A 22,747-nucleotide genomic window follows, 5' to 3' on the forward strand; every position below is an offset into this window, starting at 1 on the left:
CATTACTCACGCAGTGTTGATACGCCCCCAGCAGCCTGATTACTTTACTGTACGTGAGCTGTAAGCGAGCAACGGCATGCAGCGAGTCTGTGTGTGTCTGTGTGTTCATTTGTCACTGAATTCAGCACTCACCGGAGACTCTGAGGTCTCCCCTTTCCTCCCGTTGTTGTGTAGGGAAGTACATTTCCTCTCCAGCGCCAGTCAGCAGTCAACATTACAAAACACAAACACCTGGCAATGGAGGTCACCTCCATGGATCATGCTGCAGTAAGGTTGATAAACAGGAGTGAAGTTAAATCCACTTTTTAATCATCAAAGTTAAATTTAATCTCTCTCTTCCTGTCGGTAAATGGCTCCAGGTGTTTACTCCTCCAGAGAGTCCGGCTCTCCACCTTCATTGACTGATTTATTTATTTTTTATGTCTAAACAAACTAAATAAACAAACTCTCTTTGTTTTCATGACTAAATAAACTGAATAAACAAACTGACCTTAAAGGACAACACAATATCGTACTGTTTCACTTTGTTTATATGTGGTGGACCCTGCCACCTTTCTAGCTTCAAACAGTGTTCTGGACCTTATTTTCCTCTGAGAACAGCTTGTTTATTCAGTTAAGGAAAAGATAAATATTTCTGAGTTTGTATTATTACCTCATTACTATATTAAATATTAAAATTAACAAACGTAAGAGAATTTCTATATTTGTGGAGGGGAGCTTTAAAATCTTCTAAGTGGGGTGAGAGGTATATCCTGCCCAGTTGCAGCTGGAAAGATAAAAATCTATTCAAAGTGATGATATGGACACTTTGTTTGGAGACTTGACAACATTTTTCTTCATCTTAGAGTGATGCCAGGATCTCTTCCATCAGCTGTAGAATAAAAAAGCAATTATTTACTGAATATAGTGATAAGCGAAAATACAGAAGAACATGACCATCATACTCCACCATGTTCCAAACAACATCCACTTTTAAATTAGATTCCTAATGAAAAACCTCACCTAAAGGCATGAAAACAATGTGGAGACTGCAGCTCATTCCGTAATGCAGCCCAATTTATTAAAGAGGCAGCCTGTTGAGCTGAGTTGGTCACCAGAGGTGAGGCTGCTTCATAAAACACACAATGATTTATGATTTTAAGGTTTAAATTGCTTTGAGGATCGAGTCCAGAGAGAAACAGAGAATCAGAGTGTTTAAATCATCTTGATAAGCAGCTCTGACTCTGATGTCTGCAGCCTTCTGGAAGTCATGAAGAAAAATCAGAGAGACAGAGAGACACAAACATGTTTGTACATTTTGACGTCTGAGCAGCTTTGTTGATGAGGGGAGGTCTGGAGTCGGAAATGTAATGATGGGCTAATCCCCTCGCATGCGTAATGACAGCTGGTGCGAGGAGCACGGCTCAAAACCGAACCTCCATCTGTCTGACAGACAGTTTGCTCTGACGAGGACGCTCCGACGCATCGCCTTTTACGCACAACACGACGGCGGACCTACAGCAGAGTGCGAGCAGCTCTTTGTCACATTATGATGGTTTGATGTGAACAGCACTGCTGGATGCACATTTTGAGATCGCTTTACACTTTTTGTGGACCGGCAGAGTTGACTGATCTCTCGCTTCAGTCGCGCGTAAAACTGGTTTGGTGCGTCAGGAGGCAATATTCGCTCCAAAACCTATTTCTTTTGAGCTGAAACAACAAGATGGAGAACTTTACAGCAGCTCCAGAGCTCAACCACACTTTGGGCACTTGGACGGACTACAGCATCCAGTACAAAGTGATAAGTAGCTTGCTGCTTTTGTTGATTTGCGCTCTAGGAATCGTTGGCAACGTTATGGTCATCCTGGTGGTGCTCACTACCAAACACATGAGGACTCCAACCAACTGCTACCTGGTGAGTCTGGCCGTGGCTGACCTGATGGTGCTCACATCGGCTGGGTTGCCCTCCTTCACGGACAGCATCTTTGGATCTTGGGTGTTCGGACACTACGGGTGCCTCTGCATCACCTACTTCCAGTATCTGGGGATCAACGCGTCCTCCTGCTCCATCACAGCCTTCACCATCGAGAGATACATCGCCATCTGCCATCCGATTAAAGCTCAGTTTCTGTGCACCCTCTCCCGAGCGAAAAAGATCATTTTGTTCGTTTGGGCTTTCACCTCTCTGTACTGTGTGATGTGGTTCTACCTGTCAGACATCCAGGAGCTGGTGTACGACAACATCACCATCATCACCTGCGGCTACAGAGTCTCCAGGAAGTTTTATTTACCCATTTACTTCTTCGACTTCGGCGTCTTCTTCGTGCTGCCGCTGCTGCTCTCTGCGGTCCTGTACGGACTCATCGCCCGGATCCTCTTCCTCAACCCGCTGCCCTCCGACCCCAAAGACAAGAAGAACGGACAGAACAACCACAACGTCAACAACAAAACCAGCTGCAAGAACTCCCGACACTCCAGCTCCACGGCGAGCTCCCGCAGACAGGTGAGAGGTGGCGCATTAAACCTCAGTGTGCGCAGCCTGGTCCTCACAGTCACACGCTGACCCTGATATGTGTTACTGAGCTCAAAACAAAGAGATCAAACCAGTCTTATCCGTGCCACAACTCACATATCAGTCAAATGAACGGTGCTGAAATGTATCCAAGTACTACTTCATTTTGTGCCACTTTATACTTGACTGTACTGCATTTCAGAAGGACAGGCTGTTCTCTGTTCTCCTTCACTACATTTACAGTTTATAAAAATACTGCAAACTACAGTTTGTTTACTTTTCTTAAAGAAGTAATACTTCTCTCATCTCTTTGAAAAAATAAAAATGTAATTTATTTCAAACTACTTTACTAATTAATAGTCTTGATAAAAGATGAGTAAGGCAGAACAATTCAGTGAAAATGCCACGAAACTGAAGAAAAACTGCACAAAAACTAGAATTGTCTTTGTATAAATCATTGTTACAATTAAACAAAAATTAAAAAATGAATAGCCAATACAGGACTGAATGGTTTGAGATTATCTTGTCTTGTCTTATCTTGTGTTCCACACGACTGTTACATAAACACAAAATCCTGCAGTAACCTCACTTGTTAAAAAACTTGTTAAAGAATCAAATTATGGCTTTCATTTTTTTTTAGGAAAAAACATGTTAAAGGGATAGTTTGGGTATTTTGATGTGGGGTTGTATGAGGTGCTTATACCTAGTCAGTGTGTTACCTGCAGTAGAGGACCGTCAGCGTCCCCCCGTGTGGAGAAGCGGCGTGCAGCTTTACGTTGCCGTTAAATAGCCTTTTCCTTTGGCACTACATTCACTCAAGCGTATCGCCTCTGTTTTTTGTTTCAATCGTCTCCTTTTTCTGTCAAATACAAATGTCTTGTTTTTGTTCAATCAACAATCCAAAGCCGAAAACTATTCAAGTAATACCCTGAAAAAATAGAAAGTACTCAGATTTGAGAAGCTCCAACCAGCTGCGTTTTGGCTTTTCGGCTTAAAGAAAGAACTTTATGATAAATAACTTTATAAATCGATTAAATAAAACATATAAAGTGGTGTTTGGTCAAACAGTTAGGTTGGTGTTGATGTACTAAACTGGATGAACTGACCCTTTTAAAAACTGAGATTACAAAAGGCACGAAGTCCATCAGTGACAATGAGGACAATAAGCCTCTTTCTGTCTATTAAATCAAAATCATAAAGAGAAAGAACTGAATATGGATGTGTGGCTCCATATTGGTTAGTTTTATTTACTTGTGAACAGCTCAACAGTATTGATTTGCCCACTTTAGTCTCCTCTGGGAGCTTTATTGCAGCAGCAGTCCTGATATTTCTCCCTCTGTAGGTGACCAAGATGCTGGCTGTGGTGGTGATCCTGTTCGCCACGCTCTGGATGCCGTACCGCACTCTGGTGGTGGTCAACTCCTGCCTGGACCAGGCCTACCTGGACAGCTGGTTCCTGCTTTTCTGCCGGATTTGCATCTACCTCAACAGCGCCATCAACCCAGTCATCTACAACGCCATGTCGCAGAAGTTCCGCGCCGCTTTCCGCAAGATCTGCCGCTGTGGCAGGAAAGGCTCGGACAAACCGGCCACCTACAGCGTGGCCCTCACGTACAGCGCGGTGAAGGACACGTCGATGGTGGAGAGCACAGATCACTTCACTACAGAGCTGGAAGAGCTGACTGTCACAGACGAGCTGCTGTCAGATCAGAAAATGTTCCCAGATCCCTGTGTGTACGGGAAGGTGAATTTCAGCGACGCCTGAGATTCTGAGAGTCAGCGGAGGATTGTTTAATGGAGTCTGTTGAGTGGGAATATCGCTTCTTGAGTGCCTGCTGACCTTTTCTTAAGCCAGGCTGCTGTAGCAAGAGATGTAAACACAAATTACAGCCAGTGATGAGTAATGACAGTCTTTGAGGCGTGAAGCCAAACAACACTTCATCGAGTATGATACCGGACATTGTAAAGCAACAAACATCGGCAGATAAGTTTCATAATCACATAGCTCTTATCTCATCTCAGACCTTTGCACATGATAAGCTGTGTGAGTCAATAAAACATAAATGTGGACAAAAACACCATTAACACTTCATATATCTGGTCACAGTCCAGCAGAGACTGTTGATCTTTAAAGGAGACATATTATTCTCATTTTCAGGGTTCATCATTTTATTTTGGGTTACTACTAGAATAGGTTTACGTGCTTTAATGCTCAAAAAACACAACATGCAAAATGCTCTGTTTGAGCTCCTGTCTCTTTAAGGCCCCCCCCTCCTGAATACCCAGTCTCCTCTGATTGGTCAGCTCACACACGCCTGGCCCAGCACCGCTGACAACAACAGAACAGCTGTGCTAAATCAATTTTACGTGCCAATGATGGCATAGTGTGATGTCACAAAGTCACAGAATTAAAGGCAGGACTACTGACAAGGCGTTTCAGGAGCGGTGTTTTCTGTGGGAGAGAGGAGCTTCTGTTGGTACGGACTACATCCTTTTAACTTTTAAGATCTTTTACAAGCACAAGAACCTCTATAACACACTGAAGGACAGGAGCAAAATAGATCTCCTTTAAAGCTGCACAGGGCAGCACAGCACTCGCAAGGTAACTGTCTTACCTAATGTGAACTCCAATACCCAGAAATCCTCCAACATGAAAGTCAAAACTGTTCTCGACATGTTCATGTTTACCGACACAGCCAGACAGTGATGCTTTAATGCCAAAGACATGACAGAAGCAAGAAAGATTACACCAACAAGTGAAGAAATCAGTGGAGAAGTGTTGATTGCCTGTGCCGTACACAGACGTTTGGATCCAAGCTAAGAAAAGGGTTACTCTCCAACCCCTCACCCTGTGCAGCTTTCATAAGTGTACACCATCCTGACCCCCTGATGTTTTCAGTCCAGGCGGTCCATTAAAGGGTGAGTCACACCTGAACCTTCACAGACAAAACAGGCCCTATTTTTACTGTGAAGGACATGTATACGGCCTCGAGCACAGTGTGGAAACCAAGACAGACTGTGCCGAGTGGCTCAGGCTCAGCCTTTGTGAGCTCTCTTGAGTGCTGTGTTGAGCTTTTCCACCAAGTGTTCACTGACAGCGAGGGGAAACGAATCACGTAAAGCACTTTGTAACTCGGATTTTAAAAAGTGCCATATTGATGATTATTATGTGTTGTTACAGCTTCCACAGCATCATCCTGCTTCTGGTAAGGCATCATTCATGATGGGTTTATAAGTTGTCACTAATGGCTTCACTTATAGGTAGGAAATCATTTAATGGTTGATTCGCTCTTTAAGTAGCAAGTATTTTTGTAAACAGGGGACGTCCATCGAGACGTTTCCAAAAAAAATAATGTCTCCAGAATTTAATTTAGACCTTGGTGCCTATGGTGAAAACTTAGGGACTTCCTCATCCCTGGGGTGGAAATGCAGCTTTACAGACATAATGACTCTTAATTTGATATATTGCACCTGTAGCCACACCCACTCGTGATGTCACAGTGTACTGAGACAGCCTGGCGAGAGAGGTTAAAGGTCAGCTCAAACCTTCAAAAATTAATTCATAAATGTGATCAAAACAGCTTCGTTTATAAAGTGAGAAAGTCATGAACCTTTGTTGACGTTCTCTGCTTTCTCAGTTATAAATGTTCATTAAAGGTTAACAGATACGTTAATGTACAACTTATAAACCCTGTGTTAAACATGCCTCATTAGACAGCGGTACCTCCCTCACTTATAGCCGCAGCAGTGATTGTAAACCTCAATGTTTAACAGTGTGAATACAGAGATTTAAGTGTAACATATAGAATCTGTTGATATATCTCAGCTGCAGCTGCTCTGTGAGCTCCATCCAGAAGTCAGTGTTCAAGCTGAAGCAAAGTGAAGTGAATGTTTTGCTCCGTGTCACGTGAACTGTGGATTTAACAAACTGTCGCTTTGCTCGTCTCGCTTTCTAGTCGTGAAAGTCGTCGTGGCTGAACGGATCGGTGCGCCGTGTAGATACGCTGACGTTGTGTTGTGGCGTTTTTTCTGCCAGATCAGTGACTGTTTATGAATTTCTGAGCACGGTCGACCACACTGGGGAATATAATTGGGCAGCAGCAGACAGCAGGGGGAGGATGAAGCTCTGAGACTCTAACAGGGTTTCATCACGACTGTATGTGGCGAATAACAAACAGCTGTTTTCTTTGACGATTGTACCAATACTGTACACGCCTTGAGTATCAGTAGATTCATGCCCTGTTGTGTGTTCCCTGTGTATTTTAAGTGATGGTATTTATAGTAACTCTTCTGTCTGTGAGGGGGAAAAGAGAAGCTGTCGATATATTTTTAGGCCGCTCTTGCTTTCATTATTGCCCGATATTATTTTGTGATGTACAATTTGGAAGCTGCTGCCACAGTCTTGCTCTTTAGACTAATGTGATGCTGTGAGTTTGATGGCTAACTAGAAATTACTAATTTGTATATTTTATCTTTCTGTTTCAAATAAAGTTGTTTCCGCAATTTGCTCTTTTCATTTCTACTTTTTAAGCACGGAAATGCAGATTTTCTTCGGCATCAGCAGCCTTTCTTTTCTGTCTAAAACGTTTGTCGAAGAGTTGACGCTTGTGTCGTCAGCTTAATTTCTACCAACTGTTCTTCCTGTTCATGACATTTCTCCGCTAACCACCCACACTTAGCAGGGTTGAGCTTCAGTCAAAGGACAGAAAGCAGAGGATTCAAAATGACAAATCCAAAGTTATTAAAATTAAGGTCCTTGTAAGTAAAGTTGATTTTTAAATGTCATTCCCAACTTGCCATATACTGATGCTTTGGGGTCGGTTAGAGTCAACTGGTGACGAGTTGGGAATGAGACTCATAAAACACATTTTTTTTAGATTCAGTGGTCAAATAATGGTCCTGACGACCAAAAAAGGGCCACCCCTGTCTTGATGAATAACTGAAAAGGGCACTATGTAGATTTTGAGGAGAAATTCAAATTCAGAATTATAATATTTAAAATATTAATGAGGAAATAATACAAACTTATAAATATTTATGTCTTCCATAGCCGAATAAACAAGCTGTTGTCAGAGGTAAATAAGGTCCACAGAACACTGTTTGAAGCTAGAAAGGTGGCAGGGTCTGCCACATATAAACAAAGTGAAACAGTATGAGATTGTGTCGTCCTTTAAGGTCCGCTGAAAACAAAGAGAGTTTGTTTATCTAGTTTGTATAGGCATAAAAAATAATCAGTCAGTGAAGCTCTTTCTCATCTGATTAAAATGTCTTCCCCAGAAACTACGTAGTGCACCTTTAAGGGTTAAACTGTTCATCTTGACCTGCCGGTGCTACTCGCTGCTTCTCCACAAAGGGGGACAGCTGACGGTCCTCTACTGCAGGTAACACACTGACCAGGGATAAATACGTCACACAACCCCACATTGAAAGACCCCAACTATCACTTTAACATCAGAATAAGTTGCAGCCACTCTACACAGCACTAAACAGCAGACAGACTACTAACTAGCTGGTGAACACAGTGAAGCAACTGGCATCTAAAGAGTTAGTGATTTCCTTCAGGAGATGGTGGAGAGCTGAACAGGGTTAAAAGAAGTGTGAATATTGGACAGAAACTCCAAATAAATGCTAATGTTGCTCTGTGTCTGCTGGATAAAGGCGATTGTTTTCCAGCACAGTGTTGTGTTGGTTTATTTATATATACCATATATATACCGTTTTATTGACAGACGGCTCCTTTAACACCTGACTTTGACAATATGCAGTTTAGTATGCACATATGTTGATCCACATCTCACATCTGTCACTTTACATTAGACACAACAATAACTCCCTTCTCACGTGGGATTTGCCTCGAGAGTGTGCGAGCTTCTCACCAATAAATGTACATTATGCTACCGTATCCATCAAACATCACATAATATAAACTCAGCCTGAGAGCCTTTCAGTTAACTGCTAATTTACCACCATCTCCAGGACTAAACCATGTGAGTGGAATTTCAAAAGGATCCGTACAGTTTCTGTGGAGTGTAAATAATGTTTTGATGTGAGCCGTCCTCTCCTGTACGCAGGGCTGCTGTCGGCTCCAGACGCAGACGTGAGAAAGGCTATAAAACACTTCAGGAACAAGTCCACAGAGAGATGTTTACCCTCAGACAGTCCTCTGATGTAAGCCTGTCTTACAACCTGACAGTCTCACACTTCTGTCAGCTCGCTCTGTGAGTGCATCACTTAGTCTTTTAAGGACTTACATTCAAGAATGACTGTATTTTGTCCACGCTGGTTCATTTAAGTCAAATGTATTGTTTTTGGAATGAATTGACCCTTTGCAATGGTTACAAGACACAAACAAGCCATTATGTTTGGGGACTAAGATACAGTTAAGACGGTGTTTGGATTGACCTGCAGGACAAATGTTTTTTCTGTGACCGCGCTCTGACTGAAAGCCCTCACAGCTCAGTTATTGTGTGCCTCTGATATCAGTCAATGAGTGTTTACTGAGCACTCGTAACGCCACCTATAATGGTTCTGTGGTATTGATCTATATCCAGAGTGCGTTGGAAGAAAAGACAGATGGCGAAGATTGTGACACATGAACAAAAAAGAAAGAAAAAAAGAAAGTACGGTGTATTAATCATCATTCATCAGAACAGCTGAGCCATCGCTTGAAACACCTGTTGTGTTTATCTTCGCCTGCGTGTCCTCAACTACTGTTTACATCTTAAAGGAGAACAACAACAAAAGAAATCTTATGAGATATAGTGCAACTCTGAGGAGGCCCTAATAAGATTTTAACGAGGCTTCTCATCAAATTTTAACATAAACTCATATCGGTGATCTCTGTTACTGGCTTGCAAGCTGTAAAACTCATTTACTCTTCTAAACAGGCTCACAGTTATAAAACCTGAAGCATGAAAACAAACATTTGCCATTTTACGTTGTTTACGTGCTGGAATAATTCTTCTTCAGTGACTTCCTGCTGTTCTTGCTGGTTGCCTGGCAACCTCACGGTGACAATGAGACTCCGGGAAGTCACCTTGGCAAGAAAGCAAATAACCAATTTCCCCAAAGTGTTACACCATTATACTTCTTACCATAACCAAAGAAAGAAAAAAAAAAGAAAAAACGAGAAATGTCACAATTTTTAATAACCTCCACCATTTTGTGCATGCAGCAAAAAACTCCTGTCGTTTAATGAAAGCCAAAGTTTATCCCAAACTTATCAAGTGGTGTTCAAACTATTTTTCAAGAGCACCACTTCACACAAATTTCATCACCACAAAAAATAAAAAGCAAGGACATAGCTGTACCACCAACACTGTCTGATTGACAAGTGATTTCTGCAGATTGCAGAGCAGCAACACCACAGCAATTATCTATTAGCCACAAGGGAGAAAATCAAGAAGAAGGAAAAAACTGTAGATTAACACTTAAAATTATATTCTTGTGTGACAGGCTATAATTAGCGGACAGTGTGCGAGATGCAGGCCTTGAATTAGATGAATCACATTGGTGCCTCTCTAGAAGTTAAATAACGGCGCATCCTCACTGAAACGTTAAATAGTCTGAATTTAGCTTAATCAAGTGTCAAAACAGACATGAACTGATGAGAGAGAGGTACAGTACAAGAGGGCATGACACAGCAGAAAGAGAGAAAATGAGGGAGGCTGAGTAGAGAGAGGAGCATTATTCAGGTGAATGAAGAGAGCGAGAGATAAGAAACTTTCTGGCTCATTAACTCTGGAATAAATGTGTCTGAGCACAATAAAAAGAGGTTGTTCTGCGATAATGGGACTGTCATGTTCGGTGTGACACCTCGGACATAGACAGCAACAAAGACAAGGGGTGGTGTAATTACAGCTCTCCTGCGCCAAGAGAGCTGCCGTAGCTTTTATGAATAATTACATGTGGAAGAAGACGCCTGTTCAAAGAGAAGTCACTTTTTTCTCCGACAATCCTGATGGAAAATTACATTTTTTTCATAAACAGCCGCAGAACTGAAACCAAGCGCTGTGAAGCCCTCAGCCGAGGATTTATGTGGCTGTTTATGTAGCCGTATATTTCAAAGGATAAAAACTGTTACTACCAACAACCTACTCCTTAGTATTGTCTGTGTATCCAGAGCCTGATATACTATGCTGTTATATCACTGTGCCACACTGTTGCACTGTGTCACATGTTCCTTTATTTCCATGAATGTGGGCACTGGAGTTTATTTTGAGTCCATCACACGTTGCCTACACCGTCCGCTTGCCATGAATTCTCCCGACAGCTCAAAATGTGTATTAATCCACAGTTGAAAATAATCCAAAGCAAACCGACAGACCTTTGTTCTTTGCTATAAACTACAGTTTGTCATTTTTAATGGAAATTACTTTGCTTTTATTTAAAAATAAATAAATTATTACATATTCTGACAGACAAAGATCTCGTTGGTTTCAGACTTTTCATGAGATTTGTTCACAACAACAAAACTAGAGACCAAACTACACACCTGTAAAGTTTCGTGACTGCATCTTGCACAGTTGTGACTCTTTAGCAGTGATAAAATCTGTACTGTGCTGTATACACACCTGTCAGAGTACTCACAGGGTAACTCCACCAATTTTAAACATTGATCAATCTGTCACCAGTACTCATGTTAGAGCGAGAGGCAGGATGGATGAGTACAAGTGCTGTATGCAGGTCTCTTCTCTTCGGGAAACTGATAAATGAGTTTACATGCGATGTGTCTCTCAAAATAAAAAACAAAAACTCAAGCAGGTGTTCAGACATAAGTGCGACATGGTTGTTTCATTAAGTTAATTTAATCAGGTTTGTTGGCAACAAGTGTATTTTTCTGGGATCATTTGGACGACTGAGTGGGAGTTAATGCGTCAGTCTGTAGTGTTAGTATGGTGCTTTCTTGTAATAATCATGGACTTTGTGTCGTGTTTTTGCTTGTGTGTGCTTGAGGTGTTTTTTCAGAGGCTCCTGTCCCTCACACACCTGCAGCTCATCTACTCATCAGCTTCAGCATGATAACAGCGGCCTTCACTCCACTCGCTGCCAGATTGTAGTGAGATTCTTTAGTGTTTCTAGTTCCAGCTTTTCTCTCGTTAAAGCGTTCAACTTCGTCGTTTCCAGAGCCAGTGCAACCTTCGAGCTCCAGCTCCACAGCCACACCGTCGCCTAGCCTCCTCCACCTCATTCTCAAGCCATACACCAATCACCAGTGCCTCAGCCTCAACCTCTGCCACCTTGTGCCACGAGCCCCAGCTGCACCATCAGCCTTGGCACTCGCCTGGGCCAACACCTGCTTCCTCTTCACCTGAGCAAAATCAGTAACTTCCATTTATCCATTTCCCATGTCTGGTTGTTTGCTATTTTGGTATATATATGTTCTATTTCCATATTTTAAAGCTTCTACAGGTAGATGGAGGAGAGGAAAACAAGCCACAGATGGATCCTGCATTTAAAGGGTAACGCCACCCATTTTAAACATCAAAGTGTGTTTACAGGCCTCGGGGAGTGCGACTTCATACTTTAAGAAAAGTTGTATCAAACATTTTGTGGCTCCAGAGGAAGCTGAATGTAATCTGATAAATTGCCTCCAGTGATGTCACTCGCTAATGCTAAATTGCATTGTGGGTGATGTAGGCTTCAGGTTTTGAAAAGAAGAATACCTGGAATAAAAAAAGGCAACGTCTCTGGTTCCGCTTTATTGATTTTGAGTTCAACAGTGTTATAGGAGTGCAATGTTAGACCAGTGTGCTGCTTTTCAAAACCTGGAGCCTACATTACCCACAGTGCAACTGAGTGACATCACTGGAGTCAGTTTATCAGATTACACGCAGCTTCTTCTAGGGCCACAAAAGGCTTCATACTACTTTTGTCTCATGTGCAGTACTACTCACCAAACTTTAACGTGTAAAACTGGCGGAGTTACCCTTTAAAACTGCTTCTGTGGCAGATCACGCTACAAAACTTGTCTCCAGGACCACGGATCTGGGCCAGGGGCATAAAGTAGTGGGGCCACCACCTTACTTTGGACTACAGCCATCCTGGAAGACAGCCTTGAGCTTAGCTACACAGTTGTTTTGTGACTGTATCTTGAATTTGTCACGCTATTGTGCTACAAAAATTGGTCCACAGATGGACAGACATATACTCATGCATTATGACATGATACACCAAAATGCATCAGTAATCATTTTGTAATGACATTGTATACCTCTAAATCAAATTAAATGAAATGAATTTTTTGTCATTTATCGCAAATCACATAGAATTTGAAAACACAAAAAAAGTTGGTGACATCAATGTGTCATTAAAACTGTAAAGACTGTTTCAGAGTCTGTCTTCATTAAAAATAGAGTAATCTGCCACTTTCCATGCTGCTGTAACATTCACTGCCTGCAGAGAGACGGCTGTGCACATATGACATCCAAAAACATCTAATTACTTTCCCCTCCATCTACGGATCCCATCGGGGAGGAGATCTATTCATTACCGAAGAATGTGCAATCAACTCAATAACGATATACTTCCATGATTCCCCTGCTGCAGAGCTAGTTTACTTTAATCACTTAAAAGGTGCTAATTACACCTGCAGAGAGGAGGCGTCTCATCAGGAGGAGCTGAGCTTTAATCACAAACTGATTGTTTTTTTAAAGGCCACTCATGCCTCCCTGTGACACAGTGATAAGTATATACTGATAGATTGATGGTGAATTAAAGACGTATCACAGTTTTGATCACATTTGGTTATTCAGCTTTCTTTAGACGTTATTTTTAAATCATCCAGGTTTCCCCTCTACATCCAGCCTTTCTGTTCTGACTGAGACGGAGGTCTCACAGAAGGTTTCATCTGGTCTCCTGTTAATGGTGTCATATTACCCCCTGTAACTGCATATTGAAGGTCACATTACCCCCTCTAACTGCTATAACTTCCAGGGAAACACGGGACACACTAGACAATACATCAGAGCGTAAGGAACGAAGTCTGTGAACATAATGTGAGGAAACATTAAAATATTCACCCTGTCCTTGAAAATTGCTGCTTAAATCATGTAAGATAGTTTTTAATTGGCAATGAGGGCTAATAAACAAAGAAGACAACAACTCCCGTGATCCCACCATACTTCACGATGTCATCAAACTCCGTATTTTGTCATTGTTTTGATGGAAAGACCCCTAGCGACAGAAATTACATACTGTGCCTTTAAACCTGCATGTTAATTATACTAAAATGTAATATGATTCAATTAGTTGCCATCATCTGCACTGCATGAACCTTATCATCCCCCTTATCTGATTATGGTTCATGCGTTAGTGAAAGTACGACTAGTATATCTTTTATCTTTACAAACTGTGGTGAAGAAATATGAGATACCTGCAGATGGCTGTTCTCTCACCAAACTTGATTTTAATTTACTGCCAGATCGAGTTTCGAGGGACTGATTAGATTTTTTAAAAAGCAGTCAATCTCCAACACAGCTCTTTTAATGAAGTCCTCAAAAAGCAGACTTTTAAAGATGTGGTGTTTACCTGAACGCAGCAATAAGGGGGTTTGGGAAATGCAGCCGGTGAGTAGCAACTGTCATTCATTATCCAATTCTCTGTGGTCAGGCGGCTTGACAACATGTTGTTTTTTCTTTGGGTCCAAGTAAAGTCAGAGAAGGTCCTCGGAGACATGATCTGCTCTGACAGGCCGCCTTCAAGTAATCCATGGACGCCGGTACCGCTAATAAAAACAAGTGGTGCAGTGTAATTCAATTGCACAGCAAATAATTACATAAAACTGAGAGTGAAACAGGATTTTCCTGAGCAAAACAATGACAGAGTGAAGAGAAAAGGGTGATTACCCATGGTCTGCAGTGAGGCTTAGCAGAGGAAAACAAATCGCCTCAGAGGCAGCGACGACTCGGGGGAGCCGAGGACACAAATTGCTGATAGTCTCCACAAAATTGCCTTTCTTTAGTAAGACTATTGAATTGTAAAAACCAAACTGCCTTTGACTCGCTGAGGCACAGCTCCTTTGGTTGTTCCAGTTCACACAAACACTGGCAATTTCAAGCTAGATCAATACATTGGTTTCAGCAGTTCTCCTTTAATTCCTGAGTATTTTGCAAGTTTTACTCCAGACAGCAAACAAAAGCTGAAAGACTCCTGTTTACTGTTGCCTTCAGTCGAACATGAAGAGACACAGATAGGAATCTATTTCCTGCAGGAGTCAGAGGTGACGTTGTGTCTGAGCCTCTCGCCTTTTCTGATCCTATCCTGCGATAACCTTCATCCCTGTGTCTCGTTTTCTCGTGATACAATCAAAGAAATATAAAAAAAGAGCAAGTGGACTATATTTTTCTTTTTACACAAAAAGTCCATTAGAGTCCCTCTCGGGTCTTTTTTATATTTGGTTGGTCAACTGGATGAGTGGGCTTCTTTGGGGATTCTGAAAATGGGGAGAGGAAATGTCACCGCTGAACAAGTGAGGCAGAAATGGTGGCTTACTGGCAGGTTTTCTGCTTCGGTATGAGGATGTGAAAAATGGGGATTGACAGCAAACTGCAGTGTTTGATGCTGGAAGAAATGTTAAAACCAGAACTTTCCTCCATTATACTGTCTGTCCCAGGTTTCTGGTTTAATTGCTCAGAAAAACAACCCAATCTCTGGAAGATTACCTTGGTATATTACAAAAATTTTCATAGTTTTCATAATTGCATTGTGCTGAACAACTTACAACAGGGAGGCGACGTCGCGCCTTACCGGTGGACCACCATGCTACTTATTTCAGAAAAACTTTGTACGGTAGCTAATGGCGAGAGAAAAATATTTTTTGATCCCGCATGACTCACACATATGATTTTTGTTAATTTAAAAGATAATTTTTCAACTTGAGTCAATTTGTCATAAAACTAATGAAATATAAGGCTGTGAAAATACGTAATTATAAAGAGTACACAGCCAACAGTCGCGTTAGTGATATGTAAAGCTGCCATGTTGGTGTTGGTGACGTATGTTGAGCGAGATGATATAGTTCACTGAGCGGTTTAACACAAAACTAGACAACATTTTACTGCATTTATGACAAAAAGCAACTTTCTTGATTTTTTAAATTGACAAACATCATACGTGGAGCTCATGGCACAATAAACTAGTAGAAAAATGATTTGTCTCTTGCGAAAATACTACAGTACAAAGTTTTTGAGAAATAAAGTCTATCGCTGCCTGGATTATGTTCAAAGACTGTTTCTTCCCTTCAGTGAAGGGTTCATGTCCACACCATTCTCTGGTTGGGTTTGGGTAACAACATCCTTCTGGCTAAAGTTAGGGAAAGACTGTGATTTGGGTTAAATGTTAATAAAAACAAAATCTCATGCCTCAAGTCACTGCTGACTTTTTCTGTATCACAAGAGACCTTGTTCTTTTCCTGACCTTTACCTTTACCAAGTGCTGCCAGAGCCTAAACATAATCAGAAAAAGGTTGAATAATGCTGCAGTCACTGTGACGGGTAGTGTATTGCAAGATTGCCTATTTTTCAAACAAATTAAAAGATATGATATGATATATGATATGCTCAGTACAACATGTTTGTGACTTGCCAGATACGTTAATTAACAACCTTTTCTCTTTAATAGAAAACGTAATTCAGTTTCGAGACAGGGCTGCAAAGAAAAAATGCTTAATATAGAAGTGCAGCATTTCTACTTCAACTGTCAAAAAAAAAAATGTAAAAAAAAATTGAAGAGACGAGATTGAATTTTTAGGCCTCTCGAGATTTTAGACTTCAAGTCCATCTGATCCGTCCAAGATTGAGGCTAATGCGACAGGAGCCAGTGAGATGTGTGAAACATGTTTATGGAAATTTATGGAAATTAATGTTCGCTTCTTTCATACTTTCACAGTAATGACTGTAAGATGAGCCAAGGAGAGGGATTTCCTCAGTGTCCTCCTCCCCACTGACCAAGTAACAAAACACTACAACCACCCGTCAGCCTTCAATCAGCCAGTCATTCATTAGGAGGACTGCATATAATCGTATTTGTACATGAAATGTATACTTCAGCATCATCAGCAACACTTTTATTAGAGTTTGTCTTTCGAAACATGGCTCCTTATTTTTCGACCTTATAGACATTTAGCAACACTGAGGACTTGCGAGGGATGAAACATGAGGAGAACTTCACAAACATAACTCAGCACAGACATGAGGAGGTTTCTTTTCCAGTCGTGGCAGACGACACACCTTCGGTTTGGAATGATCGCGCTCTGAGGGGGGACAGAGATCAAAATCTAAAGCTAACAGAGTCCCAAATCTAATTATTATTGACCTTTAGAACAAAGAGGTGACTGGAGGTCAGGATGTACAGTCTCTCATTGGTTGCTCGGAAGCCCAGGATTGGTTTATCTGAGTCCAGGCTGGCCACCTGTTGCTTGGCAACCTGCCCTATCTGACGGCCCTGCTTCCTGTTGAAAAGGACGGTTTCCACCGGCGACGGTTGGCGGTAGATGAATGAGCGGCGGAGACACTCGCACAGGGAAGCGTAGGAGAAGTTTGGAGCGCAGGTCGCAAACTTTTTGTCCCGTTTGGAGGCCTGGACGTAGCCTGCGAAAACAAAAAGGTAACATCAGAGAGGATCAATCACACAATAGCACACGTTTACAGTAACACAGTTTCCCTACAGCAGTCGGGGTATCAGGGCCTTTCTCAGTGGAGCCTTAATGGTAATAATGTGAGTGCTTCAAGCAAGAAGTCCAGTTCAATCCAGTAGTTCTGAAAAATGACCTCTTGAGTTTGCTTCTGGGAAAAAATGGCTCAAACAGTGTTGGTTCTGGTCAAACAACACTGGGGACTTCAACTAAATGGAACTTTTAATGATTTATTTTTTCTTCTTTTAGGACCACAACAAAAAAAATCGAACCTTGAAATGAATTGTTAATATTAAAGTTTTCAAGTCGTTTACTGAGATAAAATGTTGAATAATTCCGGTTCCCCAAATGAGTGGATTTGTAGATTTTTTCCGTTTTAATTCAGTGTAAATAAAATATCTTTGCGTTTTTGACTGAAAGGTCAACGCAAATAATTTGAAATAGTCTTACAAGTTCTGTTTAATCAAACGATAATAAACCCGCAGCACTGACGTACTGTCGTTTTTTCAGTCTTTTGTTCTGTTCCAAGTAGCAGAAAAGTATTTTAAAATATCTTAAAGCGCACACAACACGCTCAAGTTTTCTAAAGCAGAAGGTCACTTCATACGATGACGACAGGAGAGGACAAAGAGCTGACGGTGGTGAAATGAGCTTTTGTTTGGCCTCCACCGCTGCTGAAAAACACATTAGCCTCCACTCTTATAATCTGATTAACCACTTCCTGCTTGATGAGATTTCCCATCTGACACCAGCGTGTTTCAATAACAGTAGATGGGATATTTTCTCCACTGCTGCTTCACTTTGTCATTAAGACTAATACGATTATTTTACAGAATAATGTTGGAGAGGCTCAACCAGCACAATCAATACCAAAAAAGCGTTACTGAAATCATCTCATCTCAACTTTATATACTGTACACATAAACTTAATGCTTGTTTCAACAGTGCAGAACTTATATTTTCAATTTCAGAATGTGCAAACTTTGAATGGTCCATTAAATGCTGGCTTAATAGACCCTCACACCTGTGCAAAGAGAATAATAATAACAAAGTCTTTTCTATCACACCTTAACAAGCTTCATTTGGATGTTTTCATCCCATTTTCTTCTGGGCCTCATCTGAACTCACTTGGATCATTTCTGAAAATATCACCAGGGATCCATCTGCACTCTCAAATTGGATAATGTATTCCAGACAGAGTTGCGCAGATTGATAAAGAGAGAAAAAAAAAAAAAAAAGAAGAAGACAAATGATGATGTCGCACCTGTCAAAGTGGAAAATTGAAATAAAACTTGTTCCAGATGCCATCGTTGAGAAGAGATAGATGAGGAGATAAACTAAAAGAAGACTGATTGCAAGAGACTCTTAAAATGTGTACACTAGCTGATGGTCTGAGTATTTGATTTGCAATTTGGAGTTAAATTAAAACAACAGTCTCAACACATCAGTCACTCACTGAGCTAAGAGGCACAGTATAATCCAGTTGTCGCCCAACGTTTTTATAATCAGGCCTCTTTAAATGATTTATTGGCAGAGCAGAGGACAGAGACCTGTTGATGGTCCTGTTTTCATACAATCTTCATACATTTATTTTTGTCCTTGGCCACAAGCAGTGTCAATAAACTCTCTCTTGTCATTAACTGCAGTTTTATTGCAGCCATCTAAAAATGTTCTGTCATCTATCCGCTGCAGCGCTGGAGGCACGGCAGCAGCATGACAGCGGATGTAAACAAAGTTAATTGCTGCGAGAATGAATAATTCAACTCGACTCGCCATGATTCATCAAAAATGGAAATTAAGACAGTCTTCTGCTGAGAACGCTGGTTACACCTTCAAACCACTCCCACATACTGTATCTTAAAGGAGCCCTGTGGCCACTAGGGGCACCATAGAGTTATGTTTCATGTCCAGAACAGCATTTTAGGTCACTGAAAACTGACCGATCGACCGATGTGGCTTTTTCAATTGTAAATCAAAGAGATCGATAACTGATATTTGGAACTGATACTCATTTGCAGTAAAAAATTAAAATCTTAGCATAAAAATTTAGAACACAATTTACCAAAGTACTGTTCTTCAGTACAATTCTGAGGTACTTTACTTAAGTATTTCCTTTTTCTACTACTTTATAGTTCCTCTCCACTACATTTATTTAATAAATTCAGTTACTAGTTACTTTGCAGATTCAGATTATTATTATGGCCAAAGTTGCACATTTCTAAATTAGTTCATTTTGGATTTTTTGGAAACAATGACGCAGACACTAACGTTCCCGTCCTCACTGGGACTTATCCACCCTGTGATGGCGACGGCTGTGACGCCAAACTCGAGGCTTTTAAACGATAGTCCACAAACCAATGGGTGACGTCATTGTGAGTTTACTCATGACGTGTGACAAGGATGTTCAACAAGAGCATAAAGGTGATGCAACGCACATTTCTGTCAACTACAGGAAATCTTGTCAAGGTCTGTAAAGTGTTTACCTGCGTGACTCATGCTTCAGAGTCTTTTGTGGCATCTTACACCAAGGAAATGAAAATCTCAGAGAATGTCACACACCGTTAAACACAGTACAAATGTTTGTCATAGTCGTAGCTTTATTCGCTGTGTGCTGAAGGCAAAGGTGCTGATTAGCAATAGAAGAGGCTGTAGAAGAATGTTTTTGTTCTGTTTCTGCTGAAAACAGCAGATCAGCTGAGAGAGGAGTAGAGGATGCGGTAGAAGAAAGTGAGAAACACTGAACTTTTCACTTCTTCATCAGTCTACCAATGCAAAGGTTAAGTCAAATTTATTCCCTTATAGCACAGATAGCCATAAGAGCAGGTCTACCCTTAAATTTCAAATAAAATCTGATGGTATCTCAAGTCAGACTCCTGAAGATGACTGAAAATTGAGGTACTTCATGCATTCAACACGTTAGATCTCAGGGCACGTACAGTGTGTTATGGTCAACATTAATAAACTAGAGACTAGAGTGACATAATATGACTCACAGCTTAATCACAGCGTTATTTGATGTAGATACAGTTCAATGACGCAAAGCAAACTGTGGTGCTCTGTGATGTCCTCACTTCCTCATGCTAACACTTGATGAGTCACACACACTGCTTAACATACTACAAGACACATTTCTGTGGGTTTATGGGAGATACTAATACAGATTCTTATAGCTAATTGGAAGACTCAGAAAAGGTGTTTTTGATGAAGATCTTACCCAGGGCGTTGAATGTGGCGATGTGCTCCCACATGTTACTGGGTTGGTCGGGACGAGGCTGCCACACCAGAGCGTCCACGTCATGTCTGAGACAGAGACACGGCATATCGGACGGGTTCACGTCAACCGTGAACAGGTACTGATGGCTGCCCAGATTCACCTGGAGGAAAAGGTGTAGGTGTGAATTAGAGTTGGTTCATTTCTTGTCAGCTGTCATATTTTACTGTATAATTAACAAGTATTCTGTCGGCTTATTCCTCTGTGACCCAGGAGCAGGTTGGGGGGCAGTGATGGACAGTTTAACTACCTTGAGGATAAAACCTGTGACTTTCCTTTGAAGCTGCTCCGCTGTATGAAGCAGGTATAATGCAAACCTTGAATTACAGTACTGCTGCCATTATTCTTGAATCTTAGCCAGGGTTGATCAGGCTGATTCATCTGCGATTGCACAGATAAAGTACCAAACAACAGATCTCAAAACCAGTGGTCTAAGCAACATGTTGATCAGAGGAGGACATCGTCGAGCCAAGACTTAAAATTCATAAAACCAAGACAGATTTACCCTCACAAGGACTTTATCCAAAATGCAAATTAATGCAAGTTTTTCAAGGACATGGCATGACTGACAGGAAGGATTGTTTTTCTGATTTATTGTGTCGGTTCCGACGAACACCAAGCTCTATTTTTCATAGAATTTCATCCTTCAGTTCTTCCTTCCTTCCCACCTTTCTATCCTTCTTTCCTGACTACCTTCATTCATTACTTATTTCTTTCTTTCCTTCTTATGTTCCTTTGTTCTTTTCTACTTTACTTTTGGTCCTTACTTCTTTCCACACTTTCTTTCTTTCTTTTTCTTTACAACTTTCCCTCTTTCTAACCTTCAACACCTTTCTTTCTTTCTTTCTTTCTTTCTTTCTTTCTTTCTTTCTCTTAAACCTTCCTTCCTTCCTTCCTTCCTTCTACCTACCTATTTTTCTTTGGTAAGTTTTGTAAATACATTTCAGTTTCTATTTATCTCGTATTTTTGTCACGCGGATAAAAGGAAGGTTGTTCCAATATTTGTGTTTTAATGGTTTGAAAATTCCTGCAGGTTTCTCTGCGGTTTCTTCCTACGTGGTTACCAAAATCAATACACAGAGAGCTTAATATTACTGTTAGTGGCAGATCTTCATCTTGAAAATCAGTATGGCCATCACAGGTAAAGAGCTATACTTTATAGTATGTGATAACAGCCATAAAATCAATGCATTCGCCCCACATTCACCTAACTCTGATGAAAGTGCTTGACGTAAATGCATGTGTGTTTTGGTGCTCTTCTTGTCTGACCCCATTTTGTTTTGCACAGAAAATGACTGCTGCTGTGACATAATCGGCCCTCGACATCCGACTGTTCACACTGATCCTTCACTCGGTGTCAACACACATCCTACGAATCCAACTGCCAACACGTCTCGGAGGCTGTCAGGCAGAGCTGTCCTCCCCATCTCAATACACACTTGACAGGCATTGAAAATCCAGCATAAACCAGCACATATGTTGGTGGTTGATGGTTGCACATAATGACAAGACTTTTAGCAAGCCATCACTCCTCCACTCTAAAACTCATTTTCTTGCCACTTGTGTTGTTTTGTGGCTGTAGTTCGCTCATGCTTCAGTCGAGTGTGTAAGGGTTGACTGACAAGGACGACAGTGAAGGGTCATGATTTGTGGGTAATAAAAGCACATAACAAAAAACATGTAAAAAGAGTAAGTACGCAAAATCAATTTACTTGAATCAGAGGATTTGTATTGGTCATGGACTGCAGAGTGTGACAAGGTTTCACTGAACTCAAAACCTACTGCAATGCAGTGATTTCGATGATTAGCTTCCCCTCTGTGCACTGAAAAAAAACTAATCCATTAGTGAAATCAGCTAATGTTCAAATGATGTATGAACAGTCAACTTTCCATGGCACACAGCTGCAAAACTGAGTATTGTGTATTGGGTATTATTTTCTATTTCCCATCACCCTAAAGGCCAAATTTCATTCACTTTTCAGGATTAGTTTCTGATGTGGGAGACCTCACAGGGTCACTTCACCCAAATGACAAAGATAAAACTAAACAATAAAACAAGGTGGTGTTTTCTGAACCAAGATTAGATACCACCACATTGAGTGTTTTGCACACAAAGACCTTACTTGGGCGGGCCACCCAGGTATATTAACAGCCACCAAAGTAAATTTGATGACCCATTTTAGCATTTAGCATTTTTTCATCCATCTGACAGAACGGCGCCATCCATGATCAGTTAACAGGTGGATATTCTCCCCTCGTTCTTTCCCTCCCGTCCTCTGACAATCCCACCTTCTCTGCAGAGAAACAGACAGAGAGACCTTCCTGGTGTTATGTGTCTACTGTAATTGAGCTG

At 41.1% G+C, this 22,747-nt stretch overlaps 2 protein-coding genes across 2 annotated transcripts in view; one reads left to right on the forward strand and one right to left on the reverse strand.

Moving 5' to 3' along the window:
• Positions 1–1,672: 1,672 nt before the first annotated feature.
• On the forward strand, positions 1,673–4,256 carry trhrb (thyrotropin-releasing hormone receptor b). Its single transcript, XM_073484136.1, has 2 exons — positions 1,673–2,482; positions 3,834–4,256. Exons 1-2 carry the CDS (start codon positions 1,703–1,705, stop codon positions 4,254–4,256), a joined length of 1,203 nt encoding a protein of 400 aa, XP_073340237.1. The 5' UTR covers positions 1,673–1,702.
• An 11,966-nt stretch (positions 4,257–16,222) lies between these two features.
• The window catches only part of nudcd1 (NudC domain containing 1), a 52,750-nt gene continuing 46,225 nt past the window's right edge, over positions 16,223–22,747 (reverse strand). Inside the window, exons 9-10 of the mRNA XM_073483715.1 lie at positions 20,338–20,497; positions 16,223–17,079 (exon numbers count right to left, since the gene is read on the reverse strand). Coding sequence (XP_073339816.1) covers positions 16,790–17,079; positions 20,338–20,497 — 450 coding nt within the window. The 3' untranslated portion in view covers positions 16,223–16,789. The remainder of the gene's footprint in view (positions 17,080–20,337; positions 20,498–22,747) is intronic.

The sequence above is a fragment of the Pagrus major genome, chromosome 16, assembly GCF_040436345.1.
Source record: "Pagrus major chromosome 16, Pma_NU_1.0".
Lineage (NCBI taxonomy): Eukaryota > Metazoa > Chordata > Actinopteri > Spariformes > Sparidae > Pagrus > Pagrus major.